The 16,121-nt window shown below is 38.7% G+C and overlaps 1 protein-coding gene across 1 annotated transcript; it reads left to right on the top strand.

The window, feature by feature from the left end:
- Positions 1-10,728: 10,728 nt before the first annotated feature.
- Positions 10,729-16,072, top strand: LOC127446404 (protein CFAP20DC-like). The gene is made up of 8 exons (XM_051707310.1): positions 10,729-10,855; positions 11,007-11,096; positions 11,932-12,025; positions 12,317-12,389; positions 13,282-13,396; positions 13,581-13,734; positions 15,537-15,680; positions 16,065-16,072. Exons 1-8 carry the CDS (start codon positions 10,835-10,837, stop codon positions 16,070-16,072), a joined length of 699 nt encoding a protein of 232 aa, XP_051563270.1. The 5' UTR covers positions 10,729-10,834.
- The last annotated feature ends 49 nt before the right edge of the window (positions 16,073-16,121 follow it).

The raw sequence follows: 16,121 nt of genomic DNA, 5'->3' as shown, positions 1-16,121 counted from the left end.
TGGGTTCTAACACCATAACACTCTCTCCTTTGTGACCACATGACATAGGCCTACTTGTATAAAATATTTCTCTATACAATTACTCTGACAGTCACTTTTCATGTAGACTCCTTCCCAGCTTAAAAAAAAGTATTTGATATACAGTGGTTTGAAGTCTACGTACACTGTAAATCTGGGATTAAATAAATAAAGATTCTGCACCATTTCTAGGACACTAATTACATTTTTCCTCAAGTGGATTCATACTTTTGAACACGACCATACATCTGCATAAACAGATTTCACAAACTGTCATAGCTGTGAACAGTTATACAAAAAATAACATAGAAAAGTGTTATCCATAAATGTTTTTTTTTTTTTTTATTTTATTTATTTTTTTTTTTTATTTATTGAATGTACAGAACAAACCATGAATGGTAGAAATGAGAAATTTGCTTGTACAAAACTGCGCAATAACGTTCACAATGTATGTATTTGAGTATGGGTCAGCCAAAGTTTCATTAACTGTGCCAACATTATTCTCTGAGAACAACAGAACAGTGTTCCAAATTTGCAGTGTGGCAATGCTCACATGTGGTTAAAATCCAAAATGATTTAATGCATCCAATGAACAGAAACAAACAAGAATGTCTATACCAAATGACTGTAAATCGAGGTGGAAGCCCTTTATTGATTTCTGTGCTGGTCAGACTGTGTGCTAGTTCAAAGGGAATACAGAGCACTTTTCTCCACTGGTTGGAGCATTGCACATTCATTTAATTCCAAGTAAACTACATTTATGACTCCTAAAAATGTCATTTTTATTTAATTATTTATTACTTTAATTCCCTTAATTTTTGTATAATAAATTGTCTTTAGTTGCTGGTGCTTGTTAACCACTTAGCAACCACCCAGAACACCCTAGCAACCACTAAGCAACCAGAATTGTGATGGCAAGAACACTTTTCCATAACCTCTCTGCAGCACATGCTTTTGGGCATACAGTTACAGTACTGTCATAACACAGAAAAATCACACACTCAGTCAGCAACGATACCCATGTGTCACAATTTGTGGAAGGGCCCCTAACATTGCATGTCAAGGCAGATCGTTCAGAGAGTTTCTAATGTATTTTGGCCTCAGATTTGCACTCCACTTGGCCGAGTCTTTGACATTTCCTGAGGAGTAGATATATTCAGCTTCCTTCCCAGTGGCTCTAACCTGTGGGCTCATATTTATTTAAAGAGAATGGAAGAATAAGGATATTACGAATTAATGGATTTCACATGGAATTTTCTGCTGTAACATTAGAGCTTTTATTTCTTAAAACTGAATTTAGAACAAAGCCGCAATCTGAGCAAATCACATGCAAATAAAACAAAAGTTTCTTGAATGTCTTTTCCACTTTAACATCTCAAGACATATCTGGGTGTTTTTTGTTTTTTTTAATAGGAACAATGTATGCTTGAGGAAACAGGAGATGTGGTGTAGAGGAGCATCTCATTAATACTAGTTAGCACTACTTGAGTTTTAAGGACCGACTTGCTTTTATCACAGTTTCTTGCAGAATGACTGTCAAAACTCCCACACATGCACAGGACTTTTACACTCAAACTGTCATGGAAACACATTGCATTAAGTGTAATGGGTTTTTATTGTTAGGTATGCCTTATTCTCAACACTGTCTATACTCTAAGCTATACTGTATCAAGCATATAACCAAATATTTAGGATTGGGGCATGGCCAGATGTAAAAATTTTATAATTTATCATTATAAAACCAGTAAGACTTTACAATAAGGTTCCATTTGTTAACATTAGTTAACAACATTTTGTTAACATGAACTAACAATTAACAGTACTTTTACAGCATTTGTAAATCTTGGTTAATGTTTAATTTCACATATAGTAATACATTTAAATCAAAAGTTGTATATGTTAACATTACAGTGCACTGTGCACTATGAACTAACATGAACTAACAATCAACAGTTTTTTTTTAACTAGCATTAACAAAGATTGATAATTGCTGAAAAAAATTATATTGTTTATTGTTAGTTCATGATACTTAATGCAGTAACTAATGTTAACGATTGGAACCTTATTTTAAACTGTTACCAACAACTCCATATTAATCAAACACTTTTCTGAATACTGGGGGGGTGATGACATCTCCCCATCAGGGTTTATGGTGGTTACAGCCTTGTACTGAATACAGTAGAGGGGAAACTGGAGCTAGTTATCACACTTTATACAGCAGTAAACATTTATCAGAGTAGGTATTTTGTTTGTTTGTTTGTTTGTTTGTTTAAATAAAGTCAATGTTTGTATTTAGTCTTAAAGTCTTGGCAAAAAAAAAAAAAGTCTGTTTTAAAAATAAATAAATAAATTCAATTTCTACTGCTATTAACTAGCAAAAAAGATACAGTAAATTAGGGCATCTTGTCAAACTGTATGGCACTGTGGTTTTTTACTGGATTTTCCTTCAGAATCGAGATTTTGCATTAGATATCAAGTGGAAACCCAACACAGTTTCAAAATATTTTATTTTACAAATTTGAAGATTTAATGCTCTTGATCCCCTGAATAGAATAAGAGAATATGCAATCAAAATTAACCTATTGTAAAAGACTAATATGTTGTTTTTTATATAGTGGAGAAATTATCATTGGTAACAGATGTCTAAAATAAGTTTTGAATGGTTTCATTAGAGGAAAATTTCACACCTCAATCAGACTACAAGACACTGATTACTTGTTCAAAGGGACTTGTTTCCCTATTGGGCCATTCTGCTATTGCCTTACTGTCCGTGAATAATTTGCAGTTTATTAGCAGCTTGTTTACATGTGTACTGCACAGTGAATAAAAGAAAAAAAATTCTCTTTACTTAACACCACCAAGGGACAGAGACTCTGAAATAATGAAATAGTTTTACAGCACAAGTATTTTCCCTATAATTGGTTTACTTAGCTGTTATATGTATTCTAATGTGAAAAATTGTCAGGCTGTTCCCAGAGGTTCCTGTCATGTTCCATGACAAAATAATGATAGTTACGAAGCTTATGGTGTACAAGTTAATTGCTGAAGCCACTCACTGATCTCCTGGGATTTTCACGCAGAACCGTCTCTAGTTTACTCAGAATGGTGCGATAAAACCAAAAAACATCCAGTGAGCTGCAGTTCTGTGGATGGTAACACCTTGTTGGTGAGAAAGATCAACAGAGAATGGCCAGACTGGTTCGAGCTGACAGAAAGGCTACGGTAACTCAGATAACCACTCTGTACAATTGTAGTGAGCAGAATAGCATCTCAGAATGCACAACACATCAAACCTTGAGCCAGATGGGCTACAACAGCAGAAGACCACGTCTGGCACTTTATTGGGACCATAGTGTTCCTAATAAAGTGCTCAGTGAGTGTATATACACTGATGAGTGAAAACATTATGACCACTCACAGCTGAAGTGAATAACGTTGATCATCTCCTAGCAAGGCTACATGTCAAGGTCTGGGTAGATTAGATGGTAAGCAAACAATCCATTTTCGAATGCAGGAGAAATGAGCAGGAGTAAAGACCTGAGCAACTTTGACAAGGGCCAAATTGTTATGGACAGATGACTGGGTCAGAGCAACTCTGAAACGGCAAGGCTTGTGGGGTGCTCCCGGTCAGCAGTGGTGAGTACCTACCCACAGTGGTCCGAGGAGGGACAAAGCACAAACCGGCAACAGGGTGTTGGGTGCCTGTGGCAGCGGGGGCGTGGTCAAGCATCTGTCTGGAGAGAGAGAAAGCGGTAAGGGCGCTTGCACCTGAGCTAGATTATGTTTCTAATTCCAGTGAGCATGGGAGAGTGGCATATAAGCAGCCTCGCCACCAGCAGAGGACAGAGTCTGGCTCAAGGAAGGCCACGGTGCTCCTGAAGCTGTTACGTTTAATCTGTTATGTTTGTGAAGCTGATGAGTTTAAGTGACTACATGCTTGTGAAGCTGATGAAGTTGTGAAGCTGTAAAGCACTGAAGTGGCCGATTAAAAGTCCTACCTGAGCCTGGAAAAACCTGCTTTCCTGTGGTCTCCTTCCCTTCTGTTTGTGAAACTGTGTTACACTGGTGCCGAAACACGGGATCTTGAAGTACGCCCCATGGAGTCCTCCCAGTTGGCAGAGATCCTCAAAATCCCTCACTGGCTTACACCAGTCCCACCAACAATCCCTGCTTGAGCTCTGGCAAGATCAAGATTGCCGGTTCTTCAAGGTCCTTTTGGCTCAAGCAGAGGACCGGCATGCGATCCGGAGCCTTTTCAGCCAGGAGAGAGCTCCGGCCATGTCCCCGGACAACCACAGCCCCATGCCCCCACCCACGCTTCTGAAGATGGGGGCGGAGGACAACCCAGAAGCCTTCCTCGACTTGTTTGAGTGGACCGCTGAGATCTGGAGCTGGCTGCGTGATCAGTGGGTGGCCAGGCTCCTCCCGTTGCTGTCTGGGGAAGCCCAGCTCGCAGCACAACAACTGCCGGCGGCAAACCTCCGGGCTTTTGAGGACCTGAAGAAGACCATCCTGCAGCGGGTTGGCTGCAGTCCGGAGCAGCATTGCCAGCTCTTCCAGTCGATGAAGTTGGAGATGACCGGCCGCCCGTTTGCCATATGACGGCGTACCCAAGGGCGGAAGAGCCCTCCCACTCTCTCTCCCCTCCCCCTGTGTTTTCCCCATTCTCTTCCCCCTCCCCTCTTCTCTCTCACTCTGCTCTCTCCCCAGAGCCCGTTCCTGGCGAGGAGTCCCACCACTAAAGCCAGTTCCCCATGTGCGGGGTGTTGCATCGTCCACAGCAGCGACAGTGCCCCACCGCTCTCCCCTTCAGGTGGAAGTGTCCGCCGATGCAGGAACGGCTGTGGCGCCTGGGCCGGTCTGCTGGAGTTGCGGGGTTGTCCAGATCCCTGACACTCCACAGGCTGCCCCCAATCGGGCCGGAGCTACCGTGTGGTGACCCTTGTGATTAAATTTCGGGGAACAAAACATAGAGTGGAAGCTGCGGTTAGTTCCCGCCTCACCCATCCGCTGATATTGGGGACTAATTGGCCTGAATTTAGAAATGTATTAAAGGGAATATGCGCAGATGGGTCCTGCACTAAAGCGATGAGATGTGAAATGTGCGATGCTCTGGCAGGGGAGGCGGAGCTGAGGCCGTCTTCATCAGCTCCACGTCAGGATGACGTGAGGGGGGAGAGGCTGAAGCCCCGCCCATCCTCAGGGGATTTCCCGAAGGGGATTTCCCTTTGGAGCAGTCGCGAGATGAGACCCTCAAGCACGCCTTTGACCAAGTGAGAGTGATTGATTGTTAACAACTCCAGCCAATAGTCGAACTTTCATATCCTTATTTCGCAATTATAAACGAGCGGTTGTACAGAGTGATGCAGGATGCTCAAACAAAGGAAGATACAACCCAGCTCTTAATACCGCAGAGCTGTCAGGAAATGGTGTTCCAGGTGGCTCATTATAATCCCATAATCCCCAGGAGAAAGGAAAACACTGAACCACCTAATAGCCCATTTTTACTGGCCGGGCATTGGAGGAGATGTCCGCAGGTGGTGTGCGGCATGCCGCGAATGTCAGCTGGTGAATCCACCGGCCACCCCAAAAGCGCCATTGCGCCCCCTTCTGCTGATCGAGGTCCCCTTCGAGAGAATTGGAATGGACCTCGTCAGGCCATTAGAGCGGTCAGCATGCGGACATCGCTTTGTATTGGTCCTAGTGAACTATGCAGTGCCATATCTGGAAGCAGTGCCTCTACACAGCATCTCAGCACGTAGTGTTGTGGAGGCACTCCAAAATAATCTCCCGGGTGGGGATTCCGAAAGAAATCCTCACCGATCAGGGCACAACCTTTATGTCACGAACACTACGCGAGCTTTACGAATTATTGGGCATTAAATCAATCCGCACCAGCATTTACCATCCACAAACAGATGGCCTGGTGGAGCAATTTAATAAAACCCTTAAAAATATGATTCGTAAATTTGTGCACGAGGATGCTAGAAATTGGGACAAATGGCTCGATCCCCTGTTATTCACAGTACGAGAGGTCCCACAAGCCTCCACTGGGTTTTCCCCATTCGAGCTGCTGTATGGGCAGGGCCTGCGTGGTGTGCTTGATGTCATACGCGAAGCTTGGGAGGAGGGACCTTCAACCAGTAAAAATGAAATTCAATACGTTCTTGATCTTAGAGCAAAACTCCACACTTTGGGGCAACTAACATAGGAGAATTTGCTCCAAGCTCAAGAACGACAGAGCCAACTGTATAACAGGGGAACTCGGCTGTGGGAATTTGCACCAGGAGATAAGGTACTCGTATTACTCCCCACATCGAGCTCCAAATTACTCGCCAAGTGGCAAGGACCTTTTGAGGTCACATGACGAGTGGGGGATCTCGATTATGAGGTTAAGCGAACCGATAGAGGGGGCGCATGTCAAATAGATCACCTCAGCCTCCTGAAATTGTGGAGGGAGGCGGTCCCTGTGACATTGGCTACAGTCGTATAAGAGTCATACGAACCTCATCCAGCACTACATCGAGACTGAGCCGGGGGTGGTGGTACGTAGCTGTCCCTACCCATTGCCCGAGCACAAAAAAAAATTGTCTGGGAAGAATTGGATGCAATGCTCGATATGGGGGTAATAGAGGACCACACATTGGTCCAGCCCGGTTGTTCTAGTTCCTAAGAGCGACGGGTCTGTACGGTTCTGTTTGGATTATAGAAAAGTCAACACGGTGTCTAAATTTGACGCATACCCAATGTCTTGTGTTGATGAGTTGCTCGATCGGTTGGGCACTAATCGATTTTATTAGACACTGGATTTGACAAAGGGTCAGGCTCATCGATGCACGAGGGCAACGAAGGCTATCCTGTCTGGTCCGAACCGACAGAAGGTCTACTGTGGCACAAGTCACAGAAAATTTTAATGATGGTTACGGGAGGAATGTGTCACAACACACAGTGCATCGGACCCTGCTGCAGATGGGGCTGCATAGCTGCAGACTGGTCAGAGTCCCATGATGACCCCTGTCCACCATCAAAAATGCCTACAATGGGCACATGAGCGTTGGAACTGGACCATGGAGCAGTGGAAGAAGATCGCCTGGTCCAATGAGTCCCGTTTTCTTTTACATCATGTGGACAGCCGTGTACTTGTGCGCTGTTTACCTGGGGAAGTGATGACACCAGGCTGCACTGTGGGAAGACGACATGCCGGTGGAGGTAGTGTGATGCTCTGGCCAATGTTCTGCTGGGACTCCCTGGGTCGGGCCATTCATGTGGACGTCAGTTTGATACATGCCACCTACCTAAACATTGTTGCAGACCAGATACTCCCCTTCATGTAAATGGTATTCCCTGATGGCACTGGCCTTTTTCAGCAGGATAATGCGCCCTGCCACACTACACACATTGTTCAGGAATGGTTTGAGGACATGAAGAAGAGTTCAAGGTGTTGCCCTGGCCACCAAATTCCCCAGATCTCAATAAGACTGAGCATCTGTGGGATGTGCTGGACCAACAAGTCCAATCCACGGCAGCTCCACCTCGCAATTTACAGGACTTGGAGGATCTGCTACTAATGACTTGGTGCCAGATACCACAGGACATGCCTCGGCAGGTCAGCGCTGTTTTGGCGGCACATGGAGGACCAAGAGCATATTAGGCGGGTGGTCATAATGTTTTGACTCACTGGTGTAAAACCATTCATAACACATCACTCAACATTATGTAGACACATTCACGCCAGAAAGAAACTGATAATTCAATAATAGTGCAGAATTGTTCATTTAAATGCATTTATGCAAATATATTAACAACAGCAACAACAATAATAATAATATGCATATATTATGCATATTTTAATATGGACTGAATAATAATACAAACATAATTTATTACATCACAAAATTATGTAAATGTCAGTTTACATTCATAGGCCTATATTATAAATTTCTATTAGATATGAAATAACAGCTCAGTGGTCACCACTCTCTGAGGGAATTTCAGAAAACTGGGGTAATTGTTTTCAATATTCAACAGATTGCCTACATACATTATTAACTGGCAGCATTTGTGGCATCATAGAGTATTATGCTTATTGATTGTTTGAGTGTGTCTATTCAGGTATGATTCAAGCTGCCATCAAATTACATATTTGACCTTCAGTGACAATGTCCTTAATTTACATTGCTTAGTAATAGACTTATTAAAACCCTTGGAAAATCCAATTTGGGGAGCAGTTTGCAGTTGCTGCATCATTAGTATTGAAATGCATGTAAAGACCAACCATCTGCTTAAAGTAGTTAAACCTTTGTCATATACAAACGCAGGACACATTTCACTCCCCAAATGATCATGGATAGAAATCCAACAGATAATATTTCATTTTTTTGCACATTGCACAATGAATACTTATCGCATGCCACTGGGTTCCAGAGTCATGGGGTACAATGTTGAAAGTTTATTCTCTAACTTACAAGAATGCAGGCATTTGACATTAATCATGCAACAATGATGAATGATCCACATTGTACTTACAATAGTAGCAGTAGATTATGTAGGTGTTGCAAGACTAAGCATGATGTTATGTTAACATGTATGCAATATTAAGACATTCTGCATCACTGAAGAGTGACATGTTCAACATGCTTTAGTCTTTATGACTTGGTTGATCAAGGCTGATTAAGTCTGTCACAGCAAAGGCTTAAAACTTAATTCATAAACTTTTTGGGGGCAAAACACGCTTTTTCAAGAGTCCTGACACAGCAAAACAGCAATAACAATTGAACACGAACCATGATAATACCTTGTTTTTGGATGTGTACCATGGTAATACCATCTTTTTTTCGATGTGCACCATGGTAATGCCATTTTTGGACATGTACCAGATTAATACTGTTCCATTTTTTTTTTAGAGTCTAACAGGGTAATACCATGTTTTTTGGATCTGTACCATGGTAATGCCACATTTTGTGTAAGTGTACCATCGTAATACCATGGTGTTTGGACGTGAACCATGGTAACGGCATGTTTTTTGGACATGTAACATAGTAATGTCATGCTGTTTGGATGGGTACCATGGTAGTGCCATTATTATTATTATTATTTTTGGACGTGCATGGTAATACCATGTTTTTTTGTTTGTTTGTTTGTTTGTTTTTTGATATGGTAATAATATGTTTTTTATACAATGGTGATACCATGATATACTTTGAAGTACACTATCAGTTAAAAGTTTGGACACACTTGACTGAATTTATGTTTCTCATTCTCTTAAAAACCTTTGATCTTAAGGCATATGCTTAAATACTTGAATATATATACACACATGTTTGGGAGGGTTACTTTTGAAATGTATTCCACTACAGATTACAGAATACATGCTGTAAAATGTAATATATAATGTATTCCATTAGATTACACAAGGTCAGTTATGTATTCTAAATACTTTGGATTACTTCTTCAGCACTGGTAGATTTTTTCACTTGTTTTGACTATAAAAACTCTGCCAGTACAGTAAGACAAAATACACATGTTAAAAATACATTCTCTGAAAAACCTAAATATCTAATGCAGTGTTGTTTCTAAAACAAGATAAATCAAATTGATCTTGTTTTAAAGAGTTTTAGATATTTTTACAGGAAAACAATACAACAATTATTATCAAGAATACGATTTTTGCCCTAATATCAAAGGTCTTACTAGAAAAAAAGAAATTATGATCCAACGTGAATTTTCTTGATAAAAAAATATGATTGTGCCTGGTAACGTGCATGTAAAATGGCTAGAAATAGCATTTTAGCTTAGCATAAAGCTGACAATTTACACAAGGTTTATTTCTATTTCTTCTGCTCCAAACTGACTTCAAACGTACTTCTCTGTCTGCTCGTATGAATGTAACACTTCATAAGAAAGTGTTTCACTGCTGTTCAAATGCACTTTGGATCGCATCATTTATATGTATAAATTTTTCCATCTGCAATGACTAAATATTAAATGAAACAATTGACAATAAAATGCAAAGTAATCTCTTCAGTTATCAAAATACTTTTTGAATGTACTGTATTCTAATTACCAATGATTTAAATTGTAACTGTAGTGGAATACAGTGGAATACTTATATTTTGTATTTTAAATACGTAATCCCATTACATGTATTCCGTTACTCCCCAACCCTGTATATATATATTCTGGTCCAATTGATCAATTTAAAAACTTTTTTAAAAGTTTTATATATATACATACATATATATATATATATATATATATATATATATATATATATATATATATATATATATATATATATATATATATATATAAACTTAAAAAATTGGACCAGCTAGTGAAGGGAAAAAACAAGAGACATGGGAACTTCAATAATACCGTTTTAAAAACAGAGTGGAAGACACATGAATAAACGTGTCGCTAACATCTAAAAGCAGAGTCGCGAGTACAGTAAACAGATGACCGCGTCCCGTTGCCATAGAAAGAACACGCAGTTGCACCTGTTGGTGTATTAGCTAACCGGCTAACGAACTTGCTCTTTAATTGTTAAAGAGGTTTTACCGCAGATAAATGACAAAACGCGAATGGCGATAGTCTTAATAAGGCATGTTTTAACATTGTTTTTTGTTATTTTGTGTGAACGTGGTTGAAAGGGTACATTGGCTAGTCTGTTAAGATAATGTTATGAAAGCAATTGCTAGCTGATAGTTTATAAAAGCATCATTGTGCTGATGTTGTTATAGATCACGTCTCGTTCTTCTGAAGACGACAGAATAATAATACAAAAAAAAAAATCTTTCAAAACTCTGCCTTTGGAAACATGTTCAAGAACGACTATCAGGTATTGTTAGAAATAAATACCGTGGTTCCATTCTCTCAATAGCTGAAAGTCTTTTCAGTGCTTTTCTGTGTGTGTGTGTGTGTGTGTGTGTGTGCGTGTGTGTGTGTTTATGTGTGTGTGTGTGTGTGTGTGTGTGTGTGTGTGTGTGTAGGGTGGATCCATTGTTGACATCTTCAGTGCTCAAGGAAAAGATCCTGTGGCCAAATGGAAACTATATGGCAGGAAACCTTCAATAACTAAAGTATGTTTATAAATGTTTATAAGTTATGATGGATATATTTTGCAACAGTGAAAGAGGGATTTTTCTGTTTTTAACTGGTCATAGAAAATATTCTATTATGTAGTGGAATGATATACAGTATTTATAGGGACACAAGCGGTATTGCAGAATCTGCTCTCTTAATAATCTCAGATTGTTGATATTAGATGATGGCTATCATTTTACATTCACTGAACCCTGACCAGTGAAACATAACCCTAGTAGGCTACTGCAAATATAAATAAATTAACCAATACCACAAACAAGAATCCTACTGAAATTTTCCGTGGAAGGTATATCCGGGTTCAATACAAGTTAAGCTCAGTTGACAGCATTTCTGGCATAATGTTGATTACCACCAAAAAAAAAAAAAAAAAAATATATATATATATATATATATATATATATATATATATATATATATATATATATATAGAATCGTCCCTAATAATAAAAGCAAAAATTGAGACACTTACAATGGAAGTAAATGGGGTGCATTTTTTGGAATGTTTAAATGCAGAAATTTGAAGCGAATAATTTGATCAAAGCACTTGCATTAATTTTTCTGTTCAAACTTGTTTATTATTTGAGCTGTAAAGTTGTTTAAATTGTTGTTTTTTTATGGTCGTTTTAGGGTTTTAGGCTTGGAATTTGTATGCTCGCTCATTAATTTCTTTCATATCACTTTATTATTGACATAAGTGTTTTATTTATCTGTTTTTACCATTGGTAGACACAGAAATAAGGAATACGATTTGTAACATTCTTGGCCTTTTATTTTTATATCATATCATATCAATTTGGACCTATTTTGCAGGTGTTTGATAAAGAACTAAAGGGTTTTGTATACAGTCTTGAAGGCAGCGGTCAAACCCACAAGATGCAGTTACCTAAGGATGGCAAAATAGCTCGTAAGTGATTTTAAAACTAGAATAAAAAAACGGGAATGCATTTATATTTTACACTGTACATTTATAGTATGTGAAAGACTCGCTTAAGGGCTTAGATTAATCTTAAAATATGACTTAATGATTCTATTTTGGCCAATAGATTTTTTTTTTTTTTTTTTTTTTGTCACATAAAAGATAAAATCACTGTTGTAGAAGGATTGATTTATTATTACAAGTGCCCTCTTCATTTATTTGTGTCTATATGAAATATCTCTTTCATATCTTCTAATCTTGCATCTCTTGTTCCTATAGTTGGTCTGATTCAGAAGTTCCTGATTCTGCAAGTCAATGTTCCTTTGGGAAAAGACTTCTCCTCTGAGTTTCTGTAAGTGCCATTATTTAATTTTTCTATAATGTATACCATATCTTCAAGCTACTGAAGAAAAAAAAGTGTTATACTGCTAATGTATGTCTAATTATCATTGCTATAGATGAAATTCTGTGAAAGTGTAGAGGGTATTACCATGGAGAGTGAATTAATTCACACTTTCATGAATATAGATATTGCACACACACGCACACACACACACACACACACACACACACACACACACACACACACACACATGTTGGTGTGGCTATCCTTATGAGGACTCTCCATAGACATAATGATTTTTATACTGTACGAATTATAGATTCTATACCTTAACCCTACTCCTAAACCTAACCCTCACAAAAAACTTTCTGTATTTTTACATTTGAAAAAAAAAACATTGTTTATTATGTTAAGCGATTTGAATTATGTGGACGCTAGAAATGTCCTCATAAACCATGTTTATAGCATAATACCCTTGTAATTACCAGTTTGTAACCTAAAAAAATTTCCTCATAAACCACCCAAACCCGCCCACACACACACACACACACGCACAATGCTTAAAGGGATAGTTCACCCAAAAATGAAAATTCTGTCATCATTTGCTCACCCTCATGTTGATCCAAACTGGAATGACTTTCTTCCTTCCATGAAACATAAAATGAGATGTTCAGCCAAATGGCAGCATCAGTGCATCTTCAGTCCCCACAATAAAAGTGAATGGTAACTGAGGTTGTCAGTCCCTAACATTCTGCCTAACATCTCCTTTTGTGTTCCATGGAAGAAATAAAGTCGTATGCGTTTGGAACAACCCCAGTGAATGAGTAAATGATGGTAGGATTTCCATTTTTGGCCTTTAAAGAGGAGGCATTTTGGTTACATTTTCATTGTTGTCTTGTAGAGTGACAGATGAAGAGCATCTAAAGAGGAGACTCTACTTGTCTACTGTTCATAAAGAGCTCTCAGCAACCCCTCTGCATGCAAGAATACCTCTAACCTGCCTCAAACGCAATACTGTAAGTCTTCAAAAGAGTTACTGCACAGTATTCTCCAAGACCATCTTCCAGTAATCACCATGAGCAGTCAGATCAATTAGTTTTGGATCAGCAAGATACTTTGTAACATGACCACAGAAAATGACCTGAGAAATGTTCTTGTAGTTGATGTAAGGTATGATAAGGTGCTACTTTCTGTGTGCAGTGGTGTAATCTGTGTATTGATCTGGACTCCCTCACTGCTGAGATATTCAAAGGGGCACGCTTCCTGTCTTTGGATGGGATCATCATCTCCGCCTGCTGTAAGGTTCGACGGATCTTCACGATGAAGAATGAACCTGCAGACTGCACGGATGGAGGTTAGGGAAAAGGCATCAGATGGTTTGCTTGATGCTTAATTTTTTAGCCCACTATTTAAAATATGCTTTGCAAATGCTTTTTTCTGTTAACAAAAAAATCAGATAGCTTTAAATGAATAGTTCACCAAAATTGTAAATGATTTATTATTGTTTTTTCTTCTGTGAAGCACACAAAGAGATGTTAGACAGTATGTCTAAGCTGTTAAAGGGATAGTTTACCCCTAAAATGAAAATTCTCTCATCATTACTCACCCTCATTCCATCCCAGATGTGTATGTCTTTCCTTCTTCAGCAGAACCGAAATGAAGATTTATATAAGCATATTTCAGCTCTGTTTGTCCATACAATGAAAGCGAATGGGTGCTGGGTGTTTGACGGTCCAAAAGGCATATTTAGGCAGCATAAAAGTAATCCACATGACTCCAGTCAATCAATGAATGTCTTCTGAAGCTAATCGATAGGTTTGTGTAAGAAACAAATCGATAATAAAAAATTTTTTTTAACTTTAAATCGTTGCTTCCTCCCACTGCTGTATTGCTGTTTGAAATTACCTAACTCTCGCATGACGTTCGTTCCTCTGTTGTATACAAAGCTCGCGCTTCCAACTCTCGACTGCTACCAGTCGACCCAGCTCCGTGATGGGTCGACTGGTAGCAGGAAACATTTTTTTAAAACTTTATAAAGATTTACTTACCGATTTATTTTTTACACATACTGTACCTATCAATTTAAGATATAGATTTAACCACTGGAGTCTTTTGGATTACTTTTATGCTGCCTTTGTGTGCTTTTGGAGCTTCAAAATTTTGGTAACCATTCATTTGCATTGTGAGGACCTACAGAGCTGAAATATTCTTTGTGATATATTGTGTTCAGCAGGTGAAAGAAAGTCATATACATCTGGGATGGCATGAGGACAAGTAAATTATGAGAAACCTTTTGGATGAACTATTCTTTTAATGAGGGTGGATGGTGATTTACTGCCAAGCTCCAAAAAAAAAAAAAAAGCACTATAAAAGTATCTTAAAAGTAGTCCACACAACAGGTCTTTTGAAGCAATATAATAACTTTGTGTGAGGAACAGACCAAAATTTACGTCACAATTCACAGATAATCTTTCTCTCCACGCTTTTGTTCAACTTAAACATGGTGCCTTTAGCTTGGCAGTATAAATCAATACACATTTTCCTTGTATTAAAAGAGCAGCTCAGACATTCTGCTTAATATTTCTTTAGTGTTTCATGGAAGAAATAATATACTACAGGAACAACATGAGGGTGAGTAAATGATGAAAAAAAATATTTTTGGGTGAATTCCCTTTAATATTTTATTTTTGACATTTTGAAACATCTCTACAACACTGAGTTCATTTACATGCACACTAATATGCTAATAACTACCAAAAATCAGCTTATTCAAAAAATCCAACAATGCAAGAAAACCCGCATTTACATGAGATTTAAAATCATCGGATTACTCCCTGTTTTTGACGTCAAAACTTAAACAGGCATGCACACAATACTTATGCACACTGGATAAGCCAGTAAGAATGCAGTAAAAGTGTTTGAGTGCAATGCAAAATTGGGGTAATGCATGTATGCGTGCAAATTGGTTTATTCTTAAGCCATTTTTTACCTTACCCCAATAAAGGAAAACCATTTAAGATGTTTACATTACCTTACGCATTGTCTGCTTATTAAGCATAATCAGTGTAAGATCATGCATGGAAATGCACTCAGTGTCTTTTCATAGTCTGAACAGGCTCTACAGGACAAATTTTCACTTTTTGTGTTTTGTTCAAGATTTAGAGCTAATAACTGGTCCAAAAGAAGAGATTCCAAAGAACTGCCAATTTCCTGGTGAAGTTCAGTATATTATCCAGCTGGTGAACACAAAAACACTGGGACAGACTGATCTAAAGGGTGGAACTGCAAACTCAGAAACAGGTCAGTTCCAAATGCAAAATGGGTAAATGTCACGCAAAGTGTCTTAACTAATTTATAAAAAATAATTAGCAATGTTTTCACCCAGTAATATAGGTCATTGGCCTAATGTAGATTTGTTTATGATTGCCAAGCAATGTAGTAACTTAGTGCATTAATATACAATTCAGCTGTGGTCGCAGGTGTACAAATATTGATATTTTTACAACGGCTTTGATTGTGTCTCATCAAATCAGTTAACCACACTTCCCTACTAAGCTTAGTTACACAATTGACTTTTTTTTTCTTTTTTTTTTATCACAAAGTTCTGTGTTTTCTTATTTGTTCTTTGTTAAAGAGAAAGTCAGACACCTCTATGGAATTCTCATGCTATTTCTTGTCTATTAGTTTGCTGACAAGAGATGCATCTTGCCAAGAGAGCTCTAACCATGTCTCTTTAGTCAC

Source organism: Myxocyprinus asiaticus, chromosome 9, assembly GCF_019703515.2.
Source record: "Myxocyprinus asiaticus isolate MX2 ecotype Aquarium Trade chromosome 9, UBuf_Myxa_2, whole genome shotgun sequence".
In the NCBI taxonomy this organism is placed as follows: Eukaryota; Metazoa; Chordata; class Actinopteri; order Cypriniformes; family Catostomidae; genus Myxocyprinus; species Myxocyprinus asiaticus.
Note: the sequence above shows the minus strand (reverse complement) of the source record. Positions and strands in the feature narration are given on the sequence as shown.

Excerpts from the sequence above, each read along its gene's own strand:
- LOC127446404 (XM_051707310.1), top strand. The coding sequence starts at position 10,835 with ATGTTCAAGAACGACTATCAG. Across the intron at positions 11,097-11,931 it reads GGAAACCTTCAATAACTAAA|GTGTTTGATAAAGAACTAAA; the intron begins GTATGTTTATAA and ends CCTATTTTGCAG. Across the intron at positions 12,390-13,281 it reads GACTTCTCCTCTGAGTTTCT|AGTGACAGATGAAGAGCATC; the intron begins GTAAGTGCCATT and ends GTTGTCTTGTAG.